The 14,887-nt window shown below is 34.9% G+C and overlaps 1 protein-coding gene across 1 annotated transcript; it reads right to left on the bottom strand.

The window, feature by feature from the left end:
- Positions 1–117: 117 nt before the first annotated feature.
- LOC121254630 (calmodulin-binding transcription activator 4-like) lies at positions 118–9,390 on the bottom strand. The gene is made up of 13 exons (XM_041154752.1): positions 9,140–9,390; positions 8,593–8,718; positions 8,351–8,466; positions 7,729–7,817; positions 7,430–7,475; positions 6,222–6,717; positions 5,026–5,129; positions 4,689–4,776; positions 4,374–4,597; positions 2,964–3,646; positions 1,433–1,997; positions 860–1,153; positions 118–374 (listed from the first exon to the last, which is right to left on the bottom strand). The coding sequence occupies exons 1-13, from the start codon at positions 9,150–9,152 to the stop codon at positions 288–290; spliced, it is 2,931 nt and encodes a 976-aa protein (XP_041010686.1). The 5' UTR covers positions 9,153–9,390; the 3' UTR covers positions 118–287.
- Between the last annotated feature and the right edge of the window lie 5,497 nt (positions 9,391–14,887).

Here is a 14,887-nt window from a genome sequence, read left to right as displayed (position 1 = left end):
TGGAAATAAGATACCTCCAAAGCCTCAGAACTGTGCATGCAACTAATGCAGCAGAGAGGGCACATACCAGGATGGCATGCATCACTTTTGGGAGACGAGCAAATCAATTACAAGCCATTTACAGAAATTGCATTCAGAGCATTTACATATGATAATATAGGCTCATTAATCACTTTACAATTGCTGCGAAATCCGCCCATTAAGCACAAACTAAATCTGGAGATCACTATCAAGCAAAGTAAAAACATGCCAACCTAATATTAGTTAGGATGATTAGCGGATGGCTTCTATGGGAAGTGATACATAACTTCATCTTTCATACGACGTAGAGAAGATGATCCCATTACTTCACTGTCTGTGCTACCAAGTTCAGCCTGCATGAATAGTTGAAGAAATCGTTAACTTACATACACAACCAAGCAAATGGAAATGTGTCAATATGAAGAGACCACAACTTTTACGCTAAAATGTTAAAATGATTATTCACAAATATTTTGGAAATTGAAGTCGTGTTATATTAATCAAGTTCTACACAAGCTGCCTTATGTGCTTTGGGCAAAATAAGAAATTAACTTTCTCAACAGAGCATGGATCTGAGCTGGAAACCAATAGGACGCCAAGTGAACCAGTCGATCATGACCATATAAGATGAAATCAAGACTTGGAACTCATTCATCTTCTACAGCTCATTTAAGTAGTAGTTACACTCCCAAGACTTTGAATTTGAGTTAGAAGAGAAGTGTAGGGATTATGGTCAGAATCTTCTACAGCTATGGACCAAAAACCCTTGGGGACACGTGAATAGGGGTTGATCATAAACACATAATTGAATGCCAATTCAAGATTCTAGCCTACTTACCCTAACTTGCCGGTATCTTTGAAGCACGCGACGATATTGCCAACGGGCCTCTGGAGACTCAACCATGGATATAACCAAAGCAATGGCCTCATCAATAGCCAAATCCACTTTCTTCTTGCGAAACACCCTGAGAATGTCTTCATCTTCAGTTTCATCAATGGTATCTGTCCCACTCAGGAAATCTCGCAAACCAACTCTCTTCCGTCGCCATCGTAGTACAACCTTGTCTAGAATCCCAACAGCCCAACAGATGACCTTGTAACTCTTCCTTATCTGATAACCTCTCACATGAGCCTGCAAAAGCAATAGAAGTTAATAATCCCTCACACTACCTAATTACAAAGGTTTCAGTTAAAAGGATATGAACAAGTCACTGTTATCAAGAAAATAAAAAGAAAGGAAAAAGATACACTTATATATTCCTTTACTCATCAAAAAAGTTAACCACTATGCAAGATGCTAAATGTACAGGAAGAATCTCTACCTTACAAGATCATGGGAAAAAAATCCTAATTTTCAGTATATTATGCAACTACATATTAGAATTAACACATTACATAGAAAATGTGATACCTGTATCTTCACAACTTTCCGACGAAATGCTAAGAAATCCTTTCGACCTTTCCAACCCCGATACTTCTTCTGAATAGATAATGCAGCTGAATTGTATTCACGTGGGTTACGAAATACTAGGTTTGACAAAGCTGAAATGTCATCGGAATTGATGCCATAGTCATCTACACTAACAGCAGATTCTCTCTGAAGTCTTTTCCTGAAAGAATGAGCACGGAAAGCTGCTTGTATTCGTGCAGCAGCCTGAGCTGCATTCCGAACAGCAGCTAATGTATCTTTAAGGGAGAGCTGATCTCCATTATCTGCGAGACTCCCATTTGAGATGCTATTCACAGTCATTTCTGCTTCAACCTCCGCGAAGCCTTTAGAAAGCTCACTTTCTTCCACTGTGAGGGATGACAGATGGCTAGTTAGTGCCGCCTCTGAAAGATAACCTGCAAGTCCCTTGTGCCCACTGGCAGCTGCGATGGATGCTGGGGTTTTGCCTTGTGGATCTTGGGAAGTGGGATCAGTCACAGCCCCAGCTGATGCACCAGAAGCAATAAGTGCAGCAACCATTTTTTCCCTATTACAGAAGAACAATATTTGAATGCTACATCTCTTAAGAAGATAGAGGCATTATAATTAATACCCGATGTAGAGGGTAAAAAACGACACAGAGATCAACAGCCTTAGTCATTATATAGATAAACATCTACTGCATATAAATTCTTGACTCAGTGATCAACCTTAATACTAATGACATACTACAACTCCACTGCTGGCCGAAGTAATCCTATTTGAGGAATGTATTAACTGTGCTGTTCACATTTACTTGGGGGAAAATTCTAAATACTACACCCTCATCTCGCTCTTATCCTATTATGACGAGGTGGCATTGTTTATCAACCTTTGATTTTTCTTTTAAAAAAGGTACAAGAGATGATATGGGGGTGATAAAAATTGCCACATTTACATAGTGAATTCAAAGTGGGATAAGAGTGTAGTATATACCATTAGGTTTTTTTAGGTGATGAAAACTAGCGATATGAACATTGCTGTGACAATATACAAAGTTAATTCCTTCCTGGTTCCGCATAATGAAGCACAATGCTAATCCTTTCTCGCTGGTTCCACAGTGTCCAAATTCTTAGCTACATGATGTATATATTTGACTAGGTATACTGAATATCAACTAAAGTCATAGATTTCTCATGAACAAGTTGGGAAGTTCAAACATCCATAATATTATGTAACAGTTTTAAGGGACTGCCACCCAAATGGGAGAGAATCTCTTATTTACAACCAAATCTTCAAACTGAGACAATTAGAATATGAAATCCAGGGGTGTAAAATACTATGCTTACCTTAAACATACAGTATTTGGTATAATTTAATATACAAAATTCTGTAAATAACATGTATCTTTTTCATTACTGCATTATACTTCCTCAATTTCTTTAAAAGCTACAAATTTTCACTTGGTTGAAATATTAATTCTTTTGAGTCGATCAGGTGACAAGTTCGTTAAGTACACCAGGATGACACTTACCTTCCAAAACGTGCAGCCCAATGAAGAGCAGTCCATCCATTAATGTCACGGAAATTTATATTGATTCCACTACTGAGAATAGGATTTATAGCCCACTCAAAGCCCAACCCGGCAATCATGTGTATTGTTCCTTGCTCTTTCTTGGACAAGGAACAGTCTGTCTGGTCACGTCCTTCCTGGGATCTGGAAGAAAGCCACTGGTGCAACTTGTCTTTAAGAAGCTCTTGAAGAACCCAATCAATGGTACCGGATGAAGTTCCACTCCCAACTAATAAAGCGTCTATGACATGACTCCATGAATCATCATCAGCTTTGACTCTTCTCAATACATCAATTTCAGATTCCACATTGTCTCTTTTATATACCAATGAATCAGACAGAAGTAACTGCACGAATCTAACAAGTAACAACAACTCTTCAGGGCTCTTATTGGCTTCTGTATTAGTTGAAGCGCAGTACGTGCAAGTTCTTGTCTTCATTCGATACTCAAACTCTCTGACTTCACTGCAGGATTCCCGATTACCAGAAGTAATGCAGAGAGTCACCTTTCCAGGAAGGTGACATGGAGCTTTGCAACGGATGACGCCTTCCTGAATGATCTGAACAGGAACTTCGACATCACCGAACATGCAAGCCCAGGTAGATTCCAATGGATCACAGAGGAAAGATCCAATGATGACGACCTGCATTGAGAATTTTGGACATCAGAATTTGAACTTAAACTCCACAAAACAACCTGTATCAACAAACAAAATTATAGCAAAAATATATCCTATGATAGAGAATCCACATGGGGAGTGCATACTGGATCATCAGATCTCAATCAAACCTCATGTAGGTAGATTAAAATCCATTTAGCAAAACATTTGCCATTAGACGCCCAGTTTTAGAAACATTTTCTACCTTTTGAAAAATTTATGAGGCCACTCAAGAATTTCTGGGGTGTACCTGGGTTAAGTCCATGCCACATGCACTAAGCCCATTTTGGTGAAAACAAAATATTAAGGTTGAATTCTCACTAAACCAAGTTATATGTTCAACAGCGTCAGCAGTCTCTTTAAGTTGGACAATTGCTAGCATGGCAGCAAATATGGGAAAATTGGCAGCAACAAGCCATATAGATACCTCAATTTTGATTCTATATCAAAACCAAGTCAAGGATCGAACTGATCATGCTTCATTCAACGTAGGATGAATTGGAAAGGTTTTTGAAGAAATAAGAATATACTGTTGTAGGATTAGGATTCCATTTGACCACTCAACAGATGCAACCTTATTTTAGATGCTACAGAAATTGTAGATCCCTTATACAGACCAAATATTCAGTCATGGAAACAATACCACTGTACTGAGGAAGCATAACAAATCCAAGGAAAAAGCACAAAATACATGGTATGACACGATACACACCGTTGTGGCCTCAGTTTCATAACCCCATTCGGGGGATATTTCCCAAATGGTGAATTTCTGTTTTTCGGCGACAGTCAAACTTGAATTTGCTTCAAGAAGCATTCCTGTTTGGTCTTGTCCAAGCAATGTCGTGTAGTAGTCAGAAGTAATTTCATGAGTTTCTATTGCTGAAGAATATTCGGGAAATTTGAACCTGCCAGCATCTTTATGCGGCAACAAAGAAGCTGGAAACACAATATGGTTGTCAAAGCTTACTAAAATTTCACTAGATGCTAAACCCTGTCAAATTAGTATCAGAAGTAGAGGAAATCATACTGTTTTCAGCATTATCTACATTGAAATTCAGCCAATCACTATGCTCCTCTTCCTTTGGCACATTCCTTGAAAGAGAGAGATTCTTTTCCTGATGTAATAAGAAAAAGTGTAGAAATGAAAAAATTTTGTGCTGATTTGGAAGGATGATTCAGGAAGTACTATAGAGGTAGAGAGGTGGAGAGACAGTATAAAGGCATATTGTAAATGGTATGTGTTCTGGTAAGTGCATAAAAATTAACCACTAATGCAACCAGGAGTTAATCTGAAAATAGATGTATTATGAGAGACATAATAGAAGTGAACTAGGAGTCATCAAGAGATTCTTTGTAGTACTCACGTTTACATCCAATGTATACAAATGCTTCTGCTGGGATTCAACATCTGATGAAGGGTTAAATGACTCAAACACCACTTCCCAAGATGAAGATCCTTTACTTTCATCTGCAAAATCATGTCCAAAGATTGGTTGTAATGTTTCCTATGATTCCATCAGCAGCTCTCTTGGTTTCTTTCCCAGATAATTATATCTTTACAATGGCAAATGAAAGAAGAGAAAGCAAACTAAGATTGACTTGAAAATTTGAGAACATTATGACATTTTTCAAGCTGGAAACTACTGCAAACACACAAACCTTTGGGAAAAGGAGAAAGAAAGAAGGCAGGCAATCCATTATTTGAGGTGACCAAATCATGACGTAAACTGAAGAATCTGACACAGAAAATCTAGAAAGTGGACTTAACAAGTTTAGGGGCATAAACATCATTTTTGACGCAGGAAAGAGGCATGAGATTTCAACAGTTTTTTTTTTCCTTAATATGCCTATAGTATTTTAAAGAAAATAATTAGTCACATGGTGAAAGGATGGATGCCGAATTCGCATTCATTAGTTCTCACATGTCAACCAATCAATTTTGATGTTTCAACACATTAGAATAATGAAAATTTTGGCCCTCGACATACTCTTTGGTAGGGCTTTGCAATCATATGTTGCTTTACATATTCATGTGATTCTCCTCGCAGTACCCTCATGTTTTTAGAGCTTGTGCTCTCACACAGAGTTGGGTACCTAGGAAGGGAGTCATTTTTCTCATGCTAAGCAATACTTGCATGGGAGTTTTTTAAACATTAACACTCCTTGTTTTCAGTAACTTCAACCGCAGCAAGCATATAAAGTATTTGCAAGATTCATATAGAAACCAAGCAACATTTATCTTTTACCATGCTCGAGGTCACACATGGAGTTATTTTCAAAAGCTATATCGCAATGCCAATGTACATTTTTTTGTTTTTGTCCCCCGTCACTTCCCTATGGTATGTCAATCTAGATCTATTTTATATGATGTATATTTTTTAGAGGCTGAAAAGGAGCACATCAAAAGTTATGAGAACTAAAGTATCGAAAACCAACACTTCAGCTCAATAATGATAAAGAATTTGCACATGCTGAATTAAGGCAAACACAAGTTCATCACAACAATTCTAAGCACCAGATGGAAGACGCAAAAAGGAAAAAAAAAAAAAAAAAAAAGAACCTGCATTATGAAGAAGCTCAAGGCTGTTTGAGTTCTGCACTCCAGCATGTGGCCCATAGTACATATCAATATATTCTGGTCCGTGCTGTAAAGCTGCATGTTCATCCTGCTTGGAGTTCTTAATTTCATATTCTGAAATATCTGAATCATTTGAATTTTCATACCGATTGTAGAATAGACTAATATCTTTGAAGCTCTCTTCATCCAAACTTAATTGCTCCTCAAGCCTTCGCAAATCTTGAGTAACCTGAAGCTCATCGGAGTTTTCTTTCTGTCCTGTTCTACCCACCCTCTCCAGGTCATCCACACCATTATTCTTAATGGCTATCTCAGAACTAACTTCTAAGCCTGGGCTAGATGAACTCTTGTAAGGATCAAAGTCGCTAGGTTTGGAGTTAGAGCCTGGATTTTGCGTAATATAAGAGGTAGGACTCTGACTGTAGCTAGAAGAGGATCCTGGGGATAACAATGCAAAAGATCCAGGACTGTGCTTTCCCTGCAACCCATAATGCAAACATTTATGTTAGTTTGAAGCTTGATTTATCTATTGCAAACATTGAAAGTATTAAATAACAGCCAATCAAAGAAATAGAAGTTAATGCTTTGCAAACAAAACAACATCTACAATCCTTATTGGGGCCCAACCATCACCCCCAGCGGTGAGGAGGTCTATTATGCTAGGTTGAGTTTAATTTAGAAAGGACTACATATATTATGTGCAATTTTCAAAATTAATATTGCAGTTAGTGGAGAGTTCAGGACAAAAAGAACTCATACATATTAAGACACACTTAGATCACAATACAAGCGATAGTGAGATGGCTGACATCTGGTACAGAAGCACCCAGAAAAAGAGAAGTTTACAGCATTATCAACACAACCCGGTTCTGTGATGTCACTGTTCTGCTAGAACAGTTGGCAAGCCCTTCATAGGTGCTTATGACCCATAAGAGATGGCAGTTTCAGCCCAGTAGGTCTTAAAACCATGCTTGGGCATGCCACACAGGCCCATCGCAGTGGGATAAAGCAACCAATGGCTGAGAAGCATTGAAAACGAAGCTGAGGAAATGAAGAATATATAACTGGGAAATGCAATTGATTGATCTAAGCCATTATAAACAACTCAGGTGAGGCCAACAAACGTATGGGTATAACTAAAATGAGGACAACCTTGGCTAAAAGCCTAAAACCATGATCCAGAAACTCACCTCAGTTAAGTCTCTGTAATGTACCAGAACAATGTGCTCATATGCCCTGCCAAGGAAAATAGCACGTAAGTAAATATGAATCTCCAATACATTGATCCAATAATTGAATTTTGTTAATTGAAATGGTAAGTTGGCAAAATATATAATATGCACAAGTGCACATTGAAATTTCAAGGCCTGTCTAAACTTTGCATAACAAGAGTCTGTATAAACAATCTTCAGAGTAAAAATTACTATTCATAGCAGGAAACGGAACGGTATTAGAAATATACAGTCCTAATAAATAAATCTCTACTTACGGATCCAGCATCCAATAGCTACGCCTCTGAAATTTGGAGTTCTGCTCTCCATGCGCATAATAACAATTTAATGCTTCAACATTTCCAACCTAGCCATGAAGGTAAACGTCATCCTCCAACCAAATAAACAATATAAAGAACACCATTGACCTCAGAACCAGTTGTGGGTACATCAAGTATGCATTGAAGTCATACAAAACAAGACTTCTATCAATAATGTACTTATTCAACCATCTGCAACCTTCTGAATTAACAGAAAGCAGCCATTATGGAAATTACCCAAATAGAAATATCGTTGAATAAAAAGTGGAATAATATTCACTGCAATATAACAACCATGTTGCGAAGTTAAATATAACTGATCTCCAAAATAAACAAATAGTAAGAAATTTGATGATGCACTGAAATTGATGAGTCAACAGCCCCTTCATGTCCGTCTAACATAATCGTAGACAGACCACGAAACAACTAAAACACATATCAGGGTATATGAACAAGTGATATGCCAAATCAAAAACTAAAACTAAAATAAAAATTGACTCAATCTCTCCCTGAAAATTAGCTGGATCGACAAAAAGTATAAAAAGCATCCATGTACCAAATACTTACACGTGTAACATACCTTAAGGCGTTCATGTGCTTCCCCAACAGTTCTTCCATCCTTCTTTTTCCGCCAATTATGACCATCTCTTCGGAAGAACCTAAGGACTCGCTTATTAAATAAAAATAACGATCCACCTGTCCATGGATCACCAGTCAGGAATATGGACGGCCAAGAGCGCGTAGCAAATTGGAAAACCAAAAAAAAAAAAAAAAAAAATCAGATAGGTAGTTATTTCTTCTAAACAAGGATATGAAGATTACTAGTTGGCTGTCGAGGGGGCTCCTCGGTTAGCTGATACTTCTCATGGTTCTGTAAAATAAAGAGCACTTCTACTGGCTTCAGCCAACGGGTTTGAGCTTCTTGAAAGAGGTCTCTAATATCATATCCTGAGTTTACTCAGAGAATAGCACTCAGAAACGTAAAGGAAAGAATAACAAGAAGGCCAAAACCTTGGTTAATGCAATTTTAGATTTTATTAACACAAAAGCAGAAAGAAAAATATTCAGCAGTGTAAACATTAGCGACATGATTACTTGGTCACTTTTAACGAACTTTTTGAGATCCAAGCCGAGCATAATCAACCAGTACCAACTATAAACAATCTAATACAACTATTTCTTTTAGTATTTTTCTCTTTTTCTTTACCATTGACGCCACCAAATTAGAAAAAAAATGTTATTTAAGACGGCAAATATATTCGGTGACGAATCAAAGCAAAGCTGCAGTAGAAATTTGTAATACAGCATGCTGCTGGAGTGATAAATCGTAGAGTAACTAGAAGAAGAAGAAGAAGCAAACGAGCCTTGCCTAATTGCGTCATACTGAATTTCGAAAACAATCAAAACTGGACAAATTGCAGGAAAAGCGGTTCGGTTGTGATCATCTGAACCGGAGGATATGCAAGACTTGTCCCGTGCTGCACGAACAGAGAAAGTCCAGGCCGGAAGAGGAAGAGAGTATTTCCAGTACCGGATCGCACACGTCCCGGTTCAACCCCGAAATTAATCTCTGGCAGTAAAGCGAAGCGAGAACAGAGAGAGTGGTTGGGGTAAGAGGGACACGGGTACAGAGAGAATTTAACTACCACTGGCGCTTCGGTACGGTTCGGTCATATGAGCTTGGAAAGCTATGGACTATAGTGAGACATTACCTGATGCTGGGGTGTACATAGGGCTTGCATTTCCATTTTTCAGGACGCGGATAGAACTCTATTGGATGAGACAAATTAGAGGTAAGTGAAGTGATATGAGATTATTTTATGATTATTTATTATTAATGAGTTCACTATTATTTATAAATTAATTATTAATTATTATTAATTTATTATTAATCATAAATTATTTGAGATCCATCCAGACGCAGTAAAGGAGAAACTTGAAAATTGAAATGGTCTGGACCGCGGCATGTATTGTTCCTTGGACTCAGTAAGCACTACTGGAGTCTGGAATAACTCTGTCGGGTGTGGTGCTGACCTCTTGAGACTGACTCTAACCTGATGTATCCGCCATTGGATTACTTCGCTCATGGGATATTATGGTTATCTCATCATCCAGCCGTTGTTGACTTAAAACCTCGGCCATCTATCAGAAGTTTGGTAGACACTCGTTGGAGTTTTGATAAATTCTATTTATCAATCATTTTTAACATTATTTTCTCAACCTCTATTGATGTGAAAAAAATTTAATTATAAGCGGTTTTATGTACTAATACGTGTACTCATTCAACATGATTATTGAAAAAGTAGATTTTATTAAAAACAGTGCTAATTTAAATTTAGAATATGAAGACAACAATATTAATATGCAGATTGATACGCAAACTTATTTATACATAGCAAAACTCATTAATGCGACATGAAATAATTTGTCTATAAATAAAATTATAATTAGTTTATAATTATTAAATATTACATCATAAAATAGTAGGATGATCAGAGTATAAAACAAAAAATGGTAGATAGCATAATTCTTAAGCCTAATCGCGAGAGCCATAATTACAATTTGCTAAATGCTCAGTTGACATCTCCATCAAGCAAGATGGATTAATTCACTCTTTTTGTTTAGAATTTTTGTTCTTTTTTTTTTTTTTTTTTTTTTTTGGGGGGGGGGGGTGGTTAGAGTTTCAATTATATTTGATTTTTAATAAGCATTTAAACCGATCAGTCTATATTTTTTTTAAAGACTTTATTATTCAATTTTTTTTAAAAAAATAATATTAAAAAATAATATTTTATTCAACTTTTAATTTTCATCTAACTCACTATCCAAATGACACCTAAAAAATATTATATAATTATGAAAGAGTAATACTAGGTACAAGCTTCAAATAAACAAGTTTCATATAAATCATTTGTAAAAAATTAAATCTCTTTAATAAAGATTAGTTTTTTTACATTTTTTAAATGCAATCCATTTTTTCACCAGGGCTTATCTATTTGAAATTTATACAAATTATTTCTCGTTTTGAAATATACAAACCTTGCGAAAAGTATGTTTTTTATAGAGTCATATTAGAGCATTAGCATTAGAGTAGTCATCCTATTGTTCAAATTTTATCTAATACTTAGCTTTTTCACTTTTAGCTAATAATTCAAAACTTGAAGTCTACATTGAATTAGTCATCACACTCTCTATAATAATAAAATATTATTATTTTTTATTATTTATATTTTTTAATTAATTTTTATTTTATTTTCACAATCTTCAATAATCTCCAACAATCATATTCATTTTTATTTTCACAATCTACCAATCTATAATATAATAATCTTATATGTATATAGATGGTAAAATCTCATATGAATAAAAAATCATATCTATAATATAATAATCTCAAAAAATACTTTTAGACTTACGATAGGTCTTTTCATATTTAAAAAGAAGAATGAATTTACTGTAACTTATATTTTAGATAAAAACAATTTAGCGAATTCAATATAGAGCAAATATGGATAATATTTACAAAATTTAAAGATGAAAAGACATTTGGTTAATCCAATGACAATGCTCTTAAGTACAAGTCATAAATAGATAAATCTCATATAAGTTTTTTTGTAAAAAAAGTGGGTTCCACTAATAAAGAATAATTTTTTTACATTTTTTTAAAATATAATCAACTTTTTTACAAGGACTTGCATGAGACTTATTTATTTAAAATTTATACAAATCATTTTATATATATATATATATATATAAATTCCAAACTTATCTATTTATAAAAAACAAGTACACGAATTTTATTAGTCTTAAAATCACATATATCATTTTATATAAAAATAATAGCACGTGCCGGTGACGACCGCTCATTCTCGATTGAAAGTTGAAACTATTACGTTCGTACATGACTAAAGAAGAATTAGACAGCATAGAAGTCAAGGAAGGAAGCTGCTTTATACGCTAATGATACTTTATATTTCTTTTCTTCTCCACGAGCACTTAAAAATTAAAAAAACATATAAAAAATGGGGGAAAAAAAAAAGAAATAAAAGAAAGTGATGGGGTTCCTTGTGGCGTGGCTTATTAATTTGAAGGAAAAAACGAAGCTTCGGCCTTGGCTTCGTGTATCATATGGTCATTCATGGGTGTTTGATTTTTGTAGCGTGGGGTCGTCTTCCTCCTTATCAACAACATTATCACTTGCCGAGAAAAAAAAGTTGGCCGAAAAAGAAGGCAGCGTTGCTGCGTGCGATCCATCCTATATGAGGTCATGTCATGTCAATTTCCAAACGGGATTGTTTTTGTTTCTCTCTCAAATGGAGCATACATATAGGCTTATAGCATGCTTCATAGAAGAGAAATGCTACAAATAAATTTTACCGACGCTGGTACAACTATCGAGCCTTTCTCCCGACGGTGCATTTTGCACTTTATTTTTTGTTTTTAAAACTCATAAACTTATTAAAAAATATTTCCTTAACTAAAAAAATAATAATAATAATACAAATCGGTAGAAATTGTTTGTAGAAATCCTTGGTGACTTTATCATTATCCAAGTCTTACATCACACACATTTATTTAACTAATATGTGATTTATCATTTTTACATTTTTATTTAAATTAAAATATTATTTAGTCTCATAAAGATAAGGAAATCCGTGGTGTTAATGATCCACTCTAATATTGTGCATGATGTTTTGTTTTGTAGTTAGAAAATTTTATTCCAAGCATTATATGACATTCCAAAGTTGTGAATTTGTTTTGCCTTATATAATTATGTTCATCTTCATCAACAATTTGTCAAGTGTTGTTCACGTTATATATAAGCAAGTTTTTTTTAGTAATGATTTGTACAGATTTAAAATGTATAAATTTGATGCAAATATTTTGTAAAAAAGTGAACCACAATAAAAAAAAAATATACAAAATTATTTTATTACCATTTCCAAACGGACTTACGCTAGACTTGTACACGTACATAACGTTTTTTTTAGTTAAATGAATGTAGGTTCTCATGACTCATTTTTTATTCATGCAACACGTTTGACAAAAAGAAAAAAATATTTAAAACAAATTAAACTATTGGAACTCATGTCAAGGTATTATTTTTTGAATAAATATTCTCATAAGCTAGCTTACATATTCTACACCACATACCTAATGTGACAAACCGGATTCACGAATTAAATATAAAAACACTCAAATTGGCCCTAGATCCTCTCCTCATTCACGCTTTTCCTCTGCTCTTCTCTCTCTAAACCCATGAATCTCCTTTAATCTATCTTCATATCCTCGGCTTAAAGGACCCATTTCCTCTACTCGTGCTTCATCTCCCCGTGCACGAAGTCATCCATTGAAACACTGGCTTTTCTCTCCTTGTCGTGCTTCTCTTTCACTTCCTCCTGTGTTCCTTTGTCTCCTTCTTTACTCTTTTCTATTGTCTCTCCGTGATTATAGGGCAAAGCCATGCATGCTCCTCTCTCTCTCACACACACACACTTCATTCGGTGCTCCTCTCTCTCTCTCTTTACTCCACCTCTTTGTCTCTTTGCAATTCTAGGGCCAACAGTGACATTTATGAGTCATGAGTATTATGCCCAAAAATCCAAATTCCACCAAAATAAAATTTGGACTTGTAGCTTATTCAAAATTTATCGTTAAATCTCAAGTAGCTTCCCACACATATTAATCCCTAAAGAATTTTATAACACACAGATTTAGTCTGTTGGGATTGAGTCTGGGTGTTACATGAACCCCACCTCCGTTGAATGAAACATTCCTAACTCCCTAAGTCCATCCCTTTGCTCGAGACTCCCTTGCCCTCTCTCTAGATGTGGGATGTTGGTGATGAAAACGACTCAGACCATCTTAGATTTGGGTTTTACTGTTTCGAATTGGATTTGAGAACGAAATTTGGGTTTTTGAGCATTTTTTTTGTTTATTTATTCTTGTTTGTAGCTCTTGCAAAATACTTGCAAGTTGAAAAATATAAATGTGGATGTGAGATGTTGTTGATGAAAACAACTCAGTCCATCTCAGATTTGGGTTTTATTGTTACGACTCATATTTGAAAATGAAGTTTGGGTTTTTTTTTTTTTTTTTTAATTCTTGTTTGTAACTCTTGCAAAATACTTGCAAGTTGAAAAATATAAATGTGGATGTGGGATGTTGGTGATCATGAAAACAACTCAGATTTGGGTTTTACTGTTACGACTCATATTTGAGAATGAAGTTTGGGTTTTAAGCTTTTTCTTTTTGTTTATTTATTCTTTTTTTTGTAACTCTTGCAAAATACTTGCAAGTTGAAAAATATAAATGTGGATGTGGGATGTTGGTGATGAAAATGAGAAAAGATACTATGCCGTCCACACTGGACCTACAGTGTACGGCTGAGTAAATTTTTTTTTTACTTAGTAATTAAAGAAGTGATTTTAAATATATTAGTTTATTTTTTATTTTTTAAAAATATTAAAAAATAGAAAAAAATAGAAAAATAAAAATAAAAAAATAACTAACGGTATAAAGGAACGGTGCTGATAAAAATATAAATATAAATGTGAATGTGAGAGGTGAGTTTTACTGAGAGAAACGAAAGAGCTGCGCTGCGGCTTCCAACTTTTGTGTTTGTTTTTTTTTCTTCCTCCTGGAGGACCCCTGGTGATAGCCTTATGCATGTCAGCAGAACTGTTTTTTAAGAAACGTGTTTTTTAAGAAACGGGTTTCTAATGGATATGGAAGACTTGTGTCCAATGGCGTCCACAAACCTAGAAAACTAAGGGATCATTTTATAGAATAAGAGGAGGTGAAAATGACTTTTCCATTATGAGTCAGAGAGCCAGCTCAATCTGAGCGTTAGGTGAAATTCAACATTTTAATTTTTTAATTCACACTTTTTTGTTATTTATTTTTAAAAAATGTAAAAAAAAAATATCAACATATAAATAATTACTTCTTTAATTATTAAATAAAAAATTAAAATACATGAAATGTCAGATAAAATAAATAGATAAAGTAGCATTTTTCTTCCATTATTTTAAGTAAAGGAAAGATTGCTGGAATGACATATGCATCCATTCAAGATATCTGAGGGTGGAATTTTTCGAATCCAATCGCCAAACAC

This window comes from Juglans microcarpa x Juglans regia, chromosome 3D (assembly GCF_004785595.1).
Source record: "Juglans microcarpa x Juglans regia isolate MS1-56 chromosome 3D, Jm3101_v1.0, whole genome shotgun sequence".
In the NCBI taxonomy this organism is placed as follows: Eukaryota; Viridiplantae; Streptophyta; class Magnoliopsida; order Fagales; family Juglandaceae; genus Juglans; species Juglans microcarpa x Juglans regia.
This window is presented reverse-complemented; position numbering and strand designations above follow the sequence as displayed.